The sequence below is a fragment of the Maylandia zebra genome, linkage group LG9 (genome assembly GCF_041146795.1).
Source record: "Maylandia zebra isolate NMK-2024a linkage group LG9, Mzebra_GT3a, whole genome shotgun sequence".
In the NCBI taxonomy this organism is placed as follows: domain Eukaryota; kingdom Metazoa; phylum Chordata; class Actinopteri; order Cichliformes; family Cichlidae; genus Maylandia; species Maylandia zebra.
In genome coordinates, this window is record NC_135175.1 from 27198672 (window position 1) to 27217125 (window position 18454).

The 18454-nt window shown below is 42.2% G+C and overlaps 1 protein-coding gene across 10 annotated transcripts in view; it reads left to right on the forward strand.

Moving 5' to 3' along the window:
• The window catches only part of abi1a (abl-interactor 1a), a 50733-nt gene that overhangs the window by 21741 nt on the left and 10538 nt on the right, over positions 1-18454 (forward strand). For 6 of the 10 annotated variants that reach the window (XM_076888277.1, XM_076888279.1, XM_004551892.5 and 3 more), the window contains exons 3-6: positions 7562-7738; positions 11955-11969; positions 12449-12552; positions 13310-13462. In XM_076888277.1, coding sequence (XP_076744392.1) covers positions 7562-7738; positions 11955-11969; positions 12449-12552; positions 13310-13462 — 449 coding nt within the window. The remainder of the gene's footprint in view (positions 1-7561; positions 7739-11954; positions 11970-12448; positions 12553-13309; positions 13463-18454) is intronic. The other 4 variants (XM_076888278.1, XM_076888280.1, XM_076888282.1 and 1 more) reach the window with 1 other exon arrangement.

Genomic DNA, 18454 nt, shown 5'->3' on the forward strand with positions numbered 1-18454 from the left:
AAACTCCTCTGCCTTTAAGGACGCTGTATTCTGATTGGCTCCCTTGTAAACATCTGCTCTCATTGACATCATAGGGAGCCAAAAGTAGAAAAAACTGTCGGAAACCTGAGCGTTTGGCCCACGGGCATTGCTTGCACGTACACTGACCTTGTTATTTGAAGGCTTGGCCATGTTTAATATGGGCATCAGCAATGAAAGTTTGCATATGTGACTGAAAACAAGGAAAAGCATAACAGTTCCACTTGAATGTGAAGCAGTGTTTTGTACACAATTTTTAAGCTTTTAAGAGATCGCTCACTTAACACCAACTCTTTGTTTTGCTTTCATTTGTTCCATCTTTATGTAAATGTCTAATAGTGTCACTGGCAACAGGTTAGATTGACTCGGGTAGAATTACACATCGCACAATTAAAAACCCAAGCCCAAGTTTGTTTGTTTTTTCTTTCAGCTTTACGTGCCAGTGTTGTGAGATTGATGAAATAATCCTTTTAAATGATGTATCAAGTTTTTTCATTGGCTTGCGTCCTGCTACTTCTCATATGCACGACTGCAGAGGTCGCTGATGAAACGCACTGCGTTATGCAATAAATATGGACTCCTGGCAGGCAGTTTTATATTGATCAATATGAATGAATATATTCATATTCACAGTCATTTTCTCAAATATAAATCACGTCAAACCAGTTTCTGCATTTCATTACTTGTGGAACATTCACTTGTGTAGCAAAGTCAAACTTTAATGCCAGGCCTGCGTCATTAAAGAAGGAAAGGATTATGCAAAGATGAGAAAGCACATCGACTTATACATGAGTAAATAACAGTTCTTCATCTGACACGATGGCTTCTCCTTTTAAAGCCACGCCTTATGCCTGATGCTGAAGTACACAGAATGGTTTATGGTTATCCATCTTGTGGCATCTGTAAGAAGTTATAGTTGATCACAGAAAAAGCTTGTAGAGCCTCCTCTGTTAGAACCACACTACAAACTAAAAGCAGTCATTTGCCTTGAGATTAACAAGTAATGCTGCCTTATATGGATTCTTTGGGAATTGTTTTGTTCTTATTTTAGGACACCGAGGGTTGGATTTTTAAGAGATCCTTGTGGTTTTGTGCCTTTTAATAAAAAAAAAAGTTGTTTTTATTTATTTTTTCTTCCATTGAACAGTCAGTCTCTCCAGCCAAGATGAGCCTAATTATATAATTGTGAAACACAACCACAAGATGTCTTAATAGTACGTCTGAACTCTAGATCCTTTGTGAGCTAGTGTTTCCACGTTTCACAATAGCAACATTTTCAGGACTCTTCTGTCATGAAGTTATTTTGGGAAGTGTAGGAAATGGCCTAGGTCTGTGGAAGCAGACCTAGAAGCAGGAAAACACTTCATCATGAGATAGCTGCTTGAAGACACAGAGCATTGCAAATTGTTCAAATCTGCTCTTTGTAGGCGGGGAAAAGTGCTTTGCTGAGAGAGTGTATTTGAACATGGTCAAGATTTACTGGAGATGTAAGGCTGAAAAGAAGAGATGGCCTGATTAGGCTGTCTTCACCTCACTCCTTAATCTGCAGCAAGGCTGAAATTGAGGTTCAGATGTTTGAGTGAACGGCGTAATCGCACAGTACAACAAGGACCTCCAATGTCTGGACATCATCATCATGTAGTCCTGATTTATGGTGGGTAAAAATAGCTCTCATGGACTTAAGAACATAGATATTCTCTTCTCTCATCAGTTTACTGAATCATTTTATTCAGATCTTATAATTATCTGTAGCTGAAGTCTGTTATTAACTATTGACACATTTGTCTGGTCTGGCAAGCCACACACAGAAACATCGGTATGTAGGGTGTGTTTGTCTAGCTGTAGGTTTTTCCCCATGCTGAGTGTAAGTGCCCAGCTCATCCTTACTACGCCTACAGTACACGCTGGGAAGCTTTTTGTTTGTCTGTGCGTTTGTGCATAGTTGGCGTTTTACCGAGGATATCATCCTGCGGCCAGTCTGCCAAAGTGCTGAAAAGGCTGTTTTCTTCTCTTTCCAGTACGTGTCGAAGGGAAAGCAACTGTCTCAATTCCAGATAAAGTGTACTCGTTTTTAGTTCTTTTCTTTTAAGTCGCTGCTCAAGTCGCTCGCCAAAACACTGTGTGCTTGTCTGGTGGGAAGTTGTCAAGTTCCGTTTGTTCAAGATTTTGAAATTCCAACCCTAGACCTCTGCTTGGCCGTTCCCACTTCACTCAGAGATTTATGCCCCTTCTGCTGATCTCGTGTGGATACATTCTGTCAATGTATGACCTCCTTTCCCAAGTAGTCCAGCCTTCCCCCTTATCTGAGCAGTGGGCTGCACTGGCCTGAAAGAGGCAATAAGCATTCATTGAAAGTGGGGGTCGACTTAGATTTGAAGACCAGAAAGCGATGCGTTCTCAAAGTTGGGTATTGTTTTTAAATTAGAGGAAGAGTCCTCTACAGTGGGTGCTTAAATTATGGGGCCTCGGGTTTTATTAGTAGACTTATAATTTTTGTGTCAGTTGTTGACCAGTTGCTAAGTGAAATTGGACATAAAGATTGTACTACATCAAAAACCTCTGTGCAATTGCTTTGGTTACTAGCAGATTGCCATGGGCGTCCATAGTTTGCATGGAAGGACTGACTTGTCTGCAAAAACTTACCAACTGCTCACCAAATGGTCATGAAGCTGTAAATGTGCGATGTAAACTGGAAATGGAAACCCTTGGCCTTTCTAAGTAAAAATTGTGCCTTAACACTGCAATCGATACATCTCAAAGGTCACAGCTATCCATATACCTCTTTGCGACCAATTTCACCTATCAACTGGCATCAATCACTGGTGAGCAGGCTGGGAGGGACATTGATCCAAAGCGATCTGTTGTTATTGGGTGGGCTACACTGACAGTTACAATAAGTTGTTTGCAAAGTTTTTTTGGCTTTTGTTGACGTTGTGTTGTATGTGTTTTTGTTTTTTTTATTTTATTTTTTTTTTTTTAATGCAACCTACAGTGAAAGTTGAGTACACTGCATAATGCGAACATTAGCAAAGTAATGTTGATGAACCCAAATATTTTCTTTTGACGAAGCACTTGGCAACATTATGTCCATATTTCTGTATGGACATATTGCAAATCAATTTCCCATTAGGGACAATAAAGTTACCATTGACCAACAGTGGGGATGCTGCTTAGCAATGAAAACCAGGCACAGCCTCTACCCAAACGGTAACAATCTGGCTTCAAAATAAATAAATCCTAAATATTTAGCCACTGGTTGCTACTAACAACACAACAAGAATTTCTCATTGTGGCAAGCACTGCACAGACTCCCTCATATTCCAAAATGGGGAAAAAGTCTCCAAGTCTAACGCATTCTTGACTGAATGTGGATGACGCTGATGATGTTGGCAGTAGTTCCAATTTATGACCTAAATCCCTGCACTAGTCATAGATGGGTGACTCCTCTGGGTGTGGGAAGAACTACAGGGTTAAAAAAGAGAGGGGGGGAAAAAAAATAAAAGGATGCCAAAAAAAGAGGACTTCAAGGTGACAAATGAAAAGAGCAGTTCAATAAAAGCAGACAACGAAGTGGGGGGCACTTTAAAGTCCTAAAAGCCCTTAGATGATGGATAAGCCAAACACCAACTGCTCAGTGTTTTGGGAAAACAGCCGTAGGCCTGAGACATATGTGTGGCAGTGGTTGAGAGCACATGTGAATCATGCACCTTTCAGTTTGGCAAGACGTTTTCCACCCAGCAGATGGACCATTGGGATCGAGTAAACACCTTTTTAGTGCCAGTTGAAAAGTCAGGGAAAGCGTTTCCCCGCTCAGTCGAGGGAAGAGATGGGCTGTTAAGTCGCAGTTGCTCAGATTTGGGTTCCCTGCTGGGTGAGTCCGATGGGGTGAAGCCAGAATGCACTGTCATACTTAGACCTTTTTGTCAGATCCATTTAATGTTCTTTGGACAGTGGATTAGCAATGTGATATCCACGGGGTGCTCCTGCTCGCTGTGTGGAAGTTTGCTAAACAAGGTGGGTTCAGATTTACCCTTCTGTCAACACTTGTGTTACATCAGGGCTCCTCACTGCTGCAGCAGGGCTTGTACAGGATGGAGATGAACTGTTACGCTGCTTCTAACCTCCTGCCCCTGCCAGCTGCGATGACATTTGTCCGAACGCTGTTCTCTGATATGGGGAGTATGTACAGCCAAGAACAGATGCTTTCCCAGTTTAGCTGCTGCATTTCAACAACTGTTCTCTTTCCAGTTTCAAGTGAACTTTTCATGTTTTGTCTACTTCCTCATAGAAACTTATGGCAGTGTGCAACGCCTATGACTTCAGTTTTCTTTAGAATCAGTGGTGAAATGTGAGCAAAGCTGTTTTCGAAGTAAAACCAGGTCTAGATTGACTGAGCCCATCCCTCGTCCTCCTTCTCCCCTCTTTCTGCCTTGTTCCATCTCAGCCGATCACTGAGCTCCATCACATCCCCTGCAAATGGAAGCCAAATGGGCTGATTTGATTTTGGCCCAGTTGCTTTCAGATGATCATGATATATGACAATTTGGGAGTTATCTCTGAGCTGCATGTGGAGTCAAAGCTATCCGGTTGTTCAGTCTGACGTCACTAGCCGTGTCTGGGTCTAAACTCCGCTGCAGGTCCATATATCAAACGATCACTATGGCATTACTGAGAGTTGAAAAACTGTCTAAAGTCTTTCATCTTTAATAAAATGATCAGCGTTCTGCTCTACCAGGTGTAACAATTGAGTTTAACATCCAGGCATCCATGAAAATGGAATTTATGACATTTAACGGAGTTAGAAGTTAGCAGGAAGTTAGCTCGCTAGCTTCTATCTAAATACAATATAGCATGTCCTGACTGCGGGGTTTTGGAAACAAATTAAAACGTACAGCTCTGTTATCACTTCCAGCATAAATGAAGACAGAAAACTAAACAGCAGTGACGTTTGTAGGGTTACTGAAGTTTGGCTAGCTGGTACGTGACCGCTAGCGACACAGCTATGTTAGCATAATATAAACAAGCTAACTTTTTTTCCACTCGATAAAAGTTACCGTGAGTGTTGTCGGTGGTCAGGAACAAATGTAATCGCATGGCAGGATGCTGTAAAAGGACCAAACTTCAGCCAGGAGAACAACTGAGATAATCCATCCACAACATGAGGTTAGTCATTCATATACTGCTGCATGGGCTGGGCTGTAGTTACATCCTAAGGTTTTAAAAACTGAGCTTAAATAAATGATTAGCGGTAATAAAAGCCGAGGGAGGTCAACAGGGATCACCGACTGTTTTAGGAGCTTTTTGAGATTAAATAGAAGAAAATACAAAACATTAAACATGTTAACAACACAAAAGCCATATTAAACGCAGACTACTTTAGACCCGGAAGTAGGATTCGTCGCGTCATCACTGAACAACCGGATTGGCTCAAATCCCATCATAATGGGGCTCTTATCCACTAAATTGTGCATTGGTTTGTTCGCAGCACAGGGAAGATATTGTCACTACAGTTCGTTTTTATGTCAAGAGCCTCTTGTATCCTGGCAGCTTGTCTCAGGTTAAAAAAGATGACTGTAATCAGCACTCTGTCATATCTCTTAATTCAAATAGACACAACAGGGCACTGGAACAGAACGGATGCTCCTTCTTTGCATGGGAAGTCTCTTAGGGAGCAATTATGCAAGAATATCTTTGGCTCTTATAAAATATTGATTGCTCCTTTTTTTTTCTGCAATTTTGAACAATCCGCTTTTTTTAATACCCCTGCATGTCCTGCAGGAACCTGCTATGCGTCAGTCTTAATAGATATTCGAGTTTGTTGCCAGTTCTCAGGCGAATATCTCATTAGTGTCATAGTTTAAAATTAGATTTGATGTTACCCAGAGAGAGGGGAAAAAGAGAGATTTTGTTGGCGTGATTGTGCTGTGCTGAGCTACATATAAGCCATCCTGAGTGTTACTAATTCCCTCAACTCTGGGATGAATGATACTTGAGGGCTAAGTCTGTACATACAGTGGAGCAGTGCAGAATAAAGAGACAAAGCTCAGTCCAGCCTCAGATCACTTTGGCATGAAAGGAATCCTCTGTTGGCGCTGGTTTCTGACTCCTTCCCCTCCACGAGAGACCACCGTTTTCCTGGTCTGGCCTCTGCAGACATTGCGGCCTTTCATCTCCCATTGCAACAGCAGCAGCTGCTCCTGGGCTCCTTTTGGCTTGATGGGAGGCGTTCAATGTTTGGTTGTGTAGTGAGTACTTGTGAGGTTATAGCCGTGTGGATAAACATTAAAGGCCACAAAACAAACACCAAAAAATACACAAATGTGTCATAGACAAGCACAGATTATATTAAGGTTTGTGAAGCCCTGTTTGAAGCACCATTGTTAGACACAGCTACCTTCTACATAGTGCTAAGTAACAATCAAGTAAAACACTAGAACTGGACTCGCAAAAACTGGAACAAATGCTTTTATGGATGAGCTGTTAAGCAAACCTTGTTATTTGTTAGATCACTGCATTATCAGTGATCACAAACACAGTAAAAGGCGACTTACCCCTGTTTCAGCCTCTAATTTTAAACCTAAATAAAGTTTTGAGTGTCTGAGGAATTATAAAATGAATAAAGCGCTGGTGTATAGCTATAATGATGTGGTCTCATCTTTCCAAGCTGTTGCATCATCTCCCTCTGTATAATCTGTGAATCTGCACTGATACATCATCAGTACAGAAACTCAGTCTTCAACAAATCTGCATAAATCTTGGGTTCGTTGGCATCTAACATACCCTTGATATTCCTTATTTATGATGCTTGGAAAGAATAGAATATGACCAGAAATAAGTGAGCGGGCCCATAAACTCATTAAGAAAGTGTTTACAAAGGTCATCACTCAGGGCTGTTTTCCAGTAGACGTCTAAAGGACCAGAAGCCTTTTTCTGCAACCACAGGTGTCACCAGCTGCTACTGGCACCTCTGTGTTGTCATTTTCCATAGAAGAGAGAAAAAACAGATCTGAACTCCTGACAATGTCATTTCTGACTCTCTGAAAGTCTAGTTCTGGAAGTCTCTGGAAGTTGGTGCTTGTCTCGTGTGCACAAGCGATAGTCATCTGCCCAAATTTAGTAATACATGATCAAGTGTATTAAGAAATCCAAATTTGTCATGTCATTTGGAAACAGCCGTATAGGAGTGTGACCAATAAATGAAACAATGGGTCAGTTTCAGGAGAAAAGCAGCCACCAGAGGCATAAATGAAGCATATTGGAAGGACACGCTTCTCTGAAAAAGTGAAATTGTGAAAACAGGATTTAAATATATAGTAAATTTCAGTTTATTCTTCTTTTGAGAGATTTGTGCGATCGCTCCAACAGCTCTTGCAACCGTAAGTCATCTTTGCTTAGTGTCTGCGTGCTTTTACCTCGCTAATATGCTGAATTGCCGTGTTAGATTTAGATTAAGGCCGCACTGATGAAAAGCACAGCCTCATGATTTAATTAAGCCTTGTTAAGTTTTCTGTGTGACACACATCTTCACTTCTCTCATTTACAGACGGTGGACATCCATAAAGAGAAGGTGGCCAGGCGAGAGATCGGGATCCTGACCACTAACAAGAACACAGCAAGGACTCATAAGATCATAGCGCCGGCCAATATGGAGCGGCCAGTCAGGTACATCAGGAAGCCAATTGACTACACTCTACTGGATGATGTCGGCCACGGCGTTAAGGTGAGCAGATTTTTCTTGTTTTGTGTGTATGTGGCACTAATTTTCTGCTCGCATATAATATTTCCCTCTGCTCAGTCCATTAGTTTTCCCATCTTTTTTCTCTCCCTTCCCCCTCTTTGCTTTCTCGCCAGAGGTACTCCTATCTCCCTCTGTCTCCTCTCCCACTTTGTCTGTTTTTCTCGCTCAAACGGCGTCTCTTGTGCTTTCTCTTTCATCTTCAGAAAACACCCCTCTCTGACCCTGCAGGAATATGTTGCAGTGTGTGTTAGTGGGAACTGGTTCGGGAGGGTGGAGATGGAGATAAACTTAAAAAAAAAGCAATTACGTCATGTAGCTTTCAGAAAACAGCTCTGTTCTTGGATTGTTGTGATCAGAGACACATTTGTGGGACGTTTTTTTTTTTCTTTTCTTTTTTTTAAAGGCACTTTAGCCGCTCTCATAATCTCATTATGGCGATGATGTTATGGTTCGATTTGTAGTTTATCTAACTTCAGTGTGAAAGGTAGCAAAGAAGCTTTTTGATGTGATAAACTCTTCAAAACAGAGACTCACCCGCAGCTCCCAGCCATTAGGGCTCGCTCTAGGGGTCGCTCGGTGACATCATTTCCTGACAGCTGCAGGCAGTTTTTCTATTTATTTATTTTTTTGGAGATCTCCATTCTCCCTCATGAGCGTCCTCTGCGCCATCAGTCAGCCAATCAATCTCAGCTGTCAGACAGATTGGATTAAAGACCCCGCCATTAGTGTCCCATAGTGTTACAGGCATTGATAAGACCAGATAAAAGCCATTGTGCCACTCTCAATTTTCTGTGTGGGGAGTTGCATTGAAGCCCTCTGTCACGGTTAATGGGATGTGAAACATTTTGTTAGGGTGTGTTTCACCCTAGACTTTCCAGACTTTCACCAGTAATTATGACTATTGGGCCGTAAATGTGAGGCTATTTACAGTTTCAGGAATAATAAAAGCAGGAGTCTTTCTTCCTGTGAGTAAGATTCAGAGAAAATGAAATAATTGGCAGATACAGTTTACAAAAACAGATAGTGATAGTGGATTTGGAGTGGCGATACAGATTTTTAGTTTTGGGTCCAGACCGAAACTACCACAGAAAATATCACACAATCACAAACTCCAGAGGTGTGGCTGAGCGATAGAGCCAGAAATAACAGATTTCAACAGACTGACAGTCCAGCCTCTTAAGTCTTTCTTTTTTTTCACAGCAGTGGATTGATGTGTCACATTTACAGTGGTTAGCCACAATGTAGAAAAACGTTGCAGTCTTATGGCTTCACTGCTATGCTACTCTGCTACATGTGGTACAGACGGCCCTGAAAGTATTGTAAGCTGGACAAACTGTGATGATGCTACTTCTTAATTATTCCAACTATCTTTTTTTTGCAAGAAGTCTTTGTTTTATTTTTTGTGCTTATCAAACATCTTTCCCTACATTGCTTAAAGAGGGGAAAAAAAGTAATACTTGCAAACTTTGAGGTGAGGTTGTTGTGTCCACTGTTTCCATCTAGTAATGTTCATATCTAATTAAAACCAGGATCACCAGGCATAACCGTGCAATAAGGTCCATTTTAATCATCCCCAGTTCTGTACCTACTCTTTACTCTAAAAGAGACGCTCAAAATTAGGCCTCGTCGGCTGCTTTAAAGCCGTTTGAGTCTATTTTAGGATTATCACGTAGTACTCTGAGCCTAATCTCTGTGGATTTTCTGCCTTAAACGTCTTTGTCTATGCCGCTAGCCTGTGAATGTGGGGAGCGCACACCCGCACATCCGGCAGCCCTACATCACTCACCTCCTCTCATCTATGCATGTCGAGAGCCAGAGAGCGATCGATACGCAACATCAATACTCCACATTAATTCATAGCGCATGCTGCAATGGCAGCTGTCAAAAGTCTGAACGTCTGTAGCCGCGTTTTATTTACTGACCAGAATCGATACCTTAATATGAGTTCAGATCGTGAATATCGGCTCCAGTTTGCTTTCAGACTTGCTGTGTCTGCCTGAGGGTTAGCTTTGGCCTAAATGTTGAGTTGGCTTTACGACCTTACAAAAAGTTGGTGTTAGACACCTGCGGAGAGGAAAATAAAATTTGATTTGCTAACATACATTATTGAAGAAAAGTTTTTCTATAAAAAGGAGGTGGAAAAAAAAAAAAAAGAAGGAAGATGAAATTCATGTGGTATAAACAAACCGAACACAGCAGTAATCACTGCAGTCTCACAACTGACAGATCAGGATGCTCCTGCAGGCTTTCTGACAGCAACATGATGCTTTTTAGCTTTAATACGAAAGATGAGATTTATTCTTCCAGTCAGATGATGCTTAATCTAGTCAGCGAGGCTTTCAGGAATGCACCAGGCACGTCGGCTGTTTGAAGTCAGATTTCAGTCCTTTGATATTCTGTCCTGTGTCAGTTAAGAGTTTACAAGATTACTAAAGGGGATGGTTCAAGTTCTTCATGACAAAGACGGCGGCTGCTGTTGTTCCTCTGTATCGGGGATGTTTCTGGTAACTCGTTTCCTAGTTGAGTAAAAATCTGACTAATCCACTGCTGTGAGTGTATGAAAAAAGTGAGCACAATTCTAATCTTACACATTGTCTGTAAACATATTTACGCTATATGAAAGAATCAGTCTAGCATACATCAGCCTAACATACATATGACATTTGTGGTGTAGCCAGGCACGGCTGTACGATCGTATTTGTTTGTACCGCCAGTTTAATGATTTATCACTGATATATCATTAAACTGATGGTTCATAATGGCCCCGTTAGAACCAACAGTTAAGTGGTGTTGCGTTCCAACCAGAGACTGTATAAAACATGGACATTACACGGTAGTTTTGGCCTCCACCAACACTTCGAGCCTTAACATTGGTCAGATAAATTCAATGAAATGCAACAACGGCACAAACATGGTAGAGAGCTCTAGTTCAAAGACGTGAATTAGTTGAGGTGAGGCCTATCAGACCCATTCAGCTGCCTCTGCAACTCAAACCTATCATGTGTTTTTGGAGCAAGCCTGAAGAAGGCGAACTGCAATTTTTGGCGGATCATCTTTAGATTAATTATATATTTATTTCTTAAGCACCGCAGATTGCTCCCTTGGTGACTGCTAGTTAGGGCAGCAATGGTTAAATCTTCAGTTCTGGCAGATGTGATAACACCCGACAGGCTACTGATACAAGACCTTTACCCTTAGCAGCTGCAGGCATGTTCAGATTTCACACAAAGGCAGGCGAGAGCGCTGCAACTTTAACTGGTTACAGTTGCTAAGTTTTGCCTTAAAAACCTTAAATGAGCATTTTCCAGCTGCTTTTTTTAAAAGCTCAGTCACATTAAACTCCAGTGGCAGCGGCTGCTTCACAAGAAGGGCTGCACCACATTAAATAAGTTCAACGCTTTTAAAGGGAAGCGGCAGTTAACACAGGTTTAATAAGATGTAAGATATATTAACCGGACCTCCTCCAAGGAGAGTGAAATCTGAACATGAAGTTAGCCTTTCGCAGCTGCACTGAAGCCGTTTCCTGTTTTTAAGCGTGCAAAGGTCGGCTCCTGTTGACCTGTGCTATGAATTTACTCTTGATTTCATCCGTTCTTTCTGTTGTGGTCCTGTGACGCTACAGTGCTTTCTGCAAAGGCCACTGGGGAAGCTGCATTATAGATGAGCCACTTGACTCTGTAGTTGTCAAACTGCAGATCAACCCCGCTGCTATGCTGGCTCTGTTTTCAGACAGAAAGCTACACAAGTATGAGTTTTGAATTCATTTTCTAGGGGTGCCAGTGAAGCGATGATCTGAAATTATGCAGTTCACATCATAGAAAATGCATAAAAGGTTACCAAAGGTTGGAGTGGTTCTCTGCAACCTTTTCTTATGTCATTTTGTCGATGCACAAAAATAAATTCTTCAGTTTCTTTTGCCATTCGATCCCTGAAAAATCTTTGCTGTCTGGCTCTTGCTCTGGGTGTGGTGCTGGAGTCAAGGGCACAAGTCAGGAAAAAGTGTTTTTCTATAAATGGCATGATTTTTACTACTGACCTTCTGAGGTCTTGCTACGAGTTAACAGTGTAAATACAAGGAATCATTTTTCTGCTGCTCACTTAACTTGGACTGATCCATTTACATGTGGCTGTTTTGACATGCCCTCTTTCTGTCTCTTTCTCCTGTGTTTTTTTTCTTTTTTCCTTCGCCCACACTAAGTGGCTAAAAGCCAAGGTAAGTCTGCTTTGTCACATGACCCATTTTGCTCCGATGTATTATTGATAGATTTGTTCAACTCCCTTCCACGGCAGACTCGTCCTCGTGTGATTACTGTCATCATCTCCCATGTTACTTCACATTAACTGACCTGTAGTCCTCCCACAGATGAGCGTAGTCTTTGTCACACTCCCTTGTCTGTTTACCAACCATGTATGTGTTGTTATTTACTTTCATGTTGTGTACTCGTCCCTTAATGTCACGTAGTTTGTTTAATGCTTACGGGTTTCCCAGATAACTGCTGTTGCTCCAAAATTCCATCAGAGTGTAAACTGCACACCCTGGGGGAGGGATTACATCTCCCCTCAAATATTACGCTGTGTCATCTGGGCAGCCTGTAAGAGTAGATTGTGATCACATTAGTAATATTCACCCACTGTGACTGGAGGAATGTGTGCATAAAACAAGCTTCTTCTGGGGTTTCTTTCCAACCACAGCAACATGGAAACAATCAGTCGATCAGAGGAGGAACACTATCGAGGACCAATCCGCCGACGCAAAAGCCGCCCAGTCCGCCGATGTCTGGGCGTGGCACGCTTGGGTAAGATTTCCATCAGAGTCACCAGAAAAGGAAACCCAGTCCTTTAATTATGAATAATTTAAGCACGTCACTTGTCTTTATTTTTTTGCTTTATAAGTCCAAGAGATAAAAACACAGGGCACATTTGCTGAGGAGTGAACTTGATGGATCAGTGGTCACTTTTGCTGGAAAAGAAGCTGATAAGTGGCAGGATCCAGAAAAAGAAACATGCAGGGTTGTTGTAGTGCGTCCTGCCCCGATGCACAAACACAGACGCTGATCAGATATTAATTCCAGGGATAAACAGCGATGTTTAGCGCGCCTCATCCAGCTGGGTAAACTGATAGGATTTACAACGCTTTAGTGGACACACCCATAACGTTCAGATAGTAGGCTTTACGCTCAGTGATGATCATTCAAGAGTTAGGAGTTCGCCTTGTAATCGGAAGGTTGCCGGTTCGAGCCCCGGCTTGGACAGTCTCGGTCGTTGTGTCCTTGGGCAAGACACTTCATCCGTTGCCTACTGGTGGTGGTCAGAGGGCCCGGTGGCGCCAGTGTCCAGCAGCCTCGCCTCTGTCAGTGCGCCCCAGGGTGGCTGTGGCTACAATGTAGCTTGCCATCACCAGTGTGTGAATGTGTGTGTGAATGGGTGGATGACTGATATGTAAAGCGCTTTGGGGTCCTTAGGGACTAGAAAAGCGCTATATAAATACAGGCCATTCTTTTCTTTGATTTTATCATAATTTGTTTATCGCTTTTCATTTTTGGGCCACTCCAGACGCAACACGCCCTACAAGACCCTGGAGCCAGTGAAGCCGCCCACGGTTCCCAATGACTACATGACCAGCCCCGCCCGACTAGGCAGCCAGCACGGACAGCAGCAGAGCCCCGGGCGCACGGCGTCGCTCAGCCAGAGGCAACGCACGCACAGGTAGATGAGGAAAGAGGGAAAAATCAGTGCATGCAGCTATGCAGGAGCTTCTGTTGCTTTTCTGTATATATTACTGTAACCAGAATATTATATTATAACAAGTTAGGACAGCAAGCCGTTTCCATAAACTGTGCAGTGATGCAGAGACCTACTAATACCAACTAAGTAACACACAAATAAACAACTACACTTCGACACTGAAGAAAAACTCAGGACAAACTATTTAAGGACTTGTAGTACAATTAACCACATTTAAAATTCCAATACGGACGTAAAGAGGCTGAAGCAGTTAAAAGAAGTGTGGTAGTAGCACGTGAGAGGAATACAATCCGAATATATGACCAAAAACTGACCAAATATTGATGCTAGAAGAGGATAAGAGAGTCACAGAAAAATACTTTCATGCAGAGTGCAGTTTAAAATCTGCAATGCTAATCAGGCAACAGGCACGTAACACTTTTTTTTTTTTTTCTTCAAAAATTTTGGGAGGTTGAAGTGGAATTGGGTGTTCCAGCTACACCACTAAAACTGCTCACTGAATATAAACCTAGGGTTTGAGTAATGTGTGTAAAGCATCTATCCAAAAACACCGGTCCCCTCTATGTCGGCTAGTTCTAATCTCTTCATTCAGTTCAGCGGCTTAGAGCACTTTCACACCTCTTCCTCTCCACTACACTAAATCCAGCATTTGTCTGACAAGGATTGGAGGGCTTCTGAATCACTCTGATATTAATATCTGTAAAAGCCTTTGAAATAAAGTGCTGTTAAAAAAAGAAAAAAAGTCCGCCACAGCGTGGAACCCCTTGAACATTACTCTCAAGGATTGTTCCCCAGAAATCTCCAGGAGCTTTCATCAAATTTGAGTTACGAGTGAGTGAAGTCTCCTCATTAGCTAAAAAGCCTGTAATGCTGGCTGTGATGCTCGTAAATATTACGTATTTATGAGCAAATTTTATTTATTTTTAAACCCTCTTTGTCCAACTTCCCTTTTAGTTTCATGCTTGTTGCTTCTTTCCTACAGCTGTTCTGCCTCATCTGTTAAAACATATTTGAATGTGCACAGTTTTAGGTTCTTTGGCGTCACCGTTGCCGATCTGCTCTGATGTCCCCTTAACAAACCGAATGCTGTCCTCAGAGTCCCAAACTCCCTGCTGCAGCTAATATTGCTGTGGCATCGCTATTTGATTACACTGCCTGGAAGTAAGCTGTGCTTGTTCAGCTCAACAGTCTCTGTCATCTTCAGCTGAGGTCTGAATTCAATATAGGCTCCCGTGTGCTGCTACACGTTCCCTGCTATTATCTAATTTCTTTGTATAGGAGCGATTACACTCTTGCGTGCAGGGAATGTCTTATTTTAGGAGCCGTGCTAATTTTAGTCACCGCAGAATGCTTGGAGTAAAAATTTGCTCCAATCTAGCATTACAGGTTTGGATATCTGGGCAGAGTCTGTATGTTAAAGATGGTGTTTGGCTTTGTGGACACAGCATGTACCAAAACACAAATGTTAAACATAGTTCCTGCAGAACTATCAACTTCTTCTTTAACTGCTATACCCATATTCTTTATGTCATTATAAAGCAATTCAAAAGTGCAAATGGATGGTTTGCTATCTTTCTGTTACATGGTACCCTAAAAGTACACCCCAAAAAATGTTTGCTGTGCAAATCATACAAAACATTTTGTGCCATGTGAAGGAAATCAGCTGTTCTTATTGGTTAGATTATGGTCTGTCAAAAATGATGTCAAGCCTTTTTGAACCAGGAAAAAAAACCTTTCCATCAGAGAGACACTGCAATCAGCTTTTGGAAAAGTGTCTTTACATATCCGTATTTATTCTTTATATCCCATATTTATAGGATATATCCTATATCATATCCAGATCTGGCTGAGCTGGGGAAGCAGAAATAGCAGCAAATATGACATCACAGGTCTGAAATTGGGCAGGGATAGCTCAGTAGGTACAGTGGTGGCCCCATGATCGGAAGGTCGGCGGTTTGAATCCACTGAACAGCGACCCTGAGGTACCCCTGAGCAAGGTACCGTCCCTACACACTGCTCCCCGAGTGCTAGATTGGTGGCTGCCCGCTGCTTCACTGAGTGAATTGGTTAAATGCGGAGAGGGGGATCAATCAAGTATACATTAGAAAGGTATTTTTAATTGACCAAAAGGACAGGATTGGATGTAATGCAACAACAACAACAACAACAACAACAACAACAACAACAACAACAACAACAACAACAACAACAACAACAACAACAACAACAACAACAACAACAACAACAACAACAACAACAACAACAACAACAACAACAACAACAACAACAACAACAACAACAACAACAACAACAACAACAACAACAACAACAACAACAACAACAACAACAACAACAACAACAACAACAACAACAACAACAACAACCTTTATTTATATAGCACATTTAAAACCAGTGGAATACCAAAGTGCTTAACATACGAGAGGGTCAAACGTAAGTAGTAGAGAAAAATGATGGCCATGGCAAAGTACCAAACATGCTAGCAGGTTGATGGCACTAAAAACACAGAGACAAAAGAAATGCATATAAAAGCGTAATAGAAAAATATGTGTAAAAGACAAGAGAGTCAATAAAAATTTAAAATAATTAAAAGTAGTTAAAAAGAGAACGAAAGTAGCAACAAACATTAAACTAACTAACAAACGAGCATTAACTGGTATAAAAGGCGACGTTAAATAAATGGGTTTTTAACCACGATTTGAAAGATTGAAACTGGGAAGATGATCTTAGATTATACACCCCTGCTAGAGCACTAAGTAGTTCAGTGAGGTAACTTGGCACTATATTGTTAATAATTCTAAAGGTGAGCAGCATGATTTTGAATTGAATACGATACTTAACGGGGAGCCAGTGCAGGTCAGCGAGGACAGGGGTGATAGAAACACGCCGCCCAGTACCAGTAAGAAAACCAGCCGCCTCATTCAGAACAATTTGCAGTGTATGGAGAAGAGTAGAGTTAAGACCAGCGTAAAGGGAGTTGCAATAAGTACAGACGTCCTTGTGCGGGACATAATGTCTGGCCTTGCAAATAAGACGCAATTGATGAAAGCAAGATTTCAGAGTCATAAGGTCCTGGCAGAACAGGTAATTTCCTTATTTTATACTTCTTTGCAAATCCTGTTAACTGCAGTCTTCATCAATATAACCAAAGAGATTACTTTTTGGCTCAACACTGGCTTGAAATTCCAGTTAGGAGTTTGGGATTCCCGACTTCCCACTTCAAATGAAACGTCAAAGCTGCCTATTTACAGTGAGTATGGATAAATACCAGACGACTACCTTTAAATATCAGTGTCACAGATGGCTTTAAAAGGTGAATGCCTCCTTCCAGGAGATGATACTCTTGTACGCTTCAGAATGCTTTTATTTTTTTGTTCATTTTCATGGAGAAAGCTGTTTTTCCATATTGGCTCTAGAGAGTTTTGTCAGTTGTGAGCAAGTGAGCTGGAACTTTCTTACGCCTCACAGTTAATTTATCAACAGTTCCCTGTTATAAGTACAGACTGAAAGAAGGAGGCGGAGCAGCGGAGAAAGAGCTCATTGGTTTTATTTGACACCATTTTGAAACAAAGACGACTAAAGAAAGCTAAAGCAGGGGAAGAGATAAATGGGTTGGCAAAGGAATGGTAAGTTATAGAGAGATTAGAAGGGATAAATCTAAATCGCAGAGATGAGGAGGAAGGGTGTTGACTTTAAAAGAGGGCACAATATTGTTTAGCCTCTATAGTCGCAGACAGTTAGCTCCTACTGCCACCGTCGTCCTTTAGAGGAGTAACTCCCGCTGTTTGTGCCCGGAGAGCCCCAGGGCTTGACTGACACAGATCAGAGAGGAGGAGAGGGCGGAGGGGAGGAGGGGTGAAGGGAAAGGGGGATAAGGGGAGGTGGGAGTGAGCAGGGGTTCAGAGGGGTGGAAGGAATCAGAGGAGATGAGGGAGAGAGGGGTTCTGGTAGATGAATGGGGAATCACTTTACAGGCGATGAAGAGATCAGAGAAAGAGGTCAAGGGATGGTTAAGGGTGAGGGGAGGATCAGTTGAAAAACTAGGATGAAAGCGGCAGGGGAAAAAAAGAAGAGGTGGGATGAGGGGTTGTAGCAGAAATGAGGATCAAGGCCAGCCTGAGAGATGGTGAAAGAGCGGGAGGAGGGAATTATTTGTCCTGGCCATTGATCTACGAGCTGTGGGGTCATGTACAGGCTGAAAATGCAGAGCTGACGTACATATTACATACACATGACCTACATCCAAGTGCTGGGCAAAGCTGCTGAAATCCAGTAAAAACATTATGTCTGAGCAAAGCTCCTTTCAGTTGCTCCTTTATTCACACGGGGTGACAGGAGAGCGGAGCAGGTAGCGCCACATATTTGACGTAGCTAATTGATATGCCGAATACCTTTTGTGACACAACCCACAAAGGCTTTGTCTCTATGTGGGATGGAATGGACAGACTTTTAAGGCAAGTCTGTAAAAACAATGTCGATTTTCCACAGAATCGCCTTTTAAATGTTTGATGATCCATGCATTTATCTTCTACCACTTATCTGGGTCGCAGCGACAGCAGCGACTTCTCTCACACCGGCCACCTCTTCCAGCCAGTCCTAGGTCTTCCCTGGGGCCTTCTCCCAGTAGGACATGCCCCTAATACCTCGCCTACTGGGAGGTGTCCAGGAGGCATCAAGTCAGATGCCTGAACTGGCTCCTTTTAATGTGGAGGAGCAGCAGCTCTACTCAGAGTCCCTCTGAGCTCCTCACCGTATCTCAAGGGGAGCCTAGGCACCTTTTGAAGGAAAGTAATTTCCAATACTTGTATCTGCGACCTCATTCTTTCAGTCACTGCTCAGAGCGCATGACCGTAGGTGAGGGCAGGAACGTAGATGGACCAGTAAATCGACAGCTTCGCTTTTCTGCTTAGCTCTCGTTTTACAGCAACAGATCAG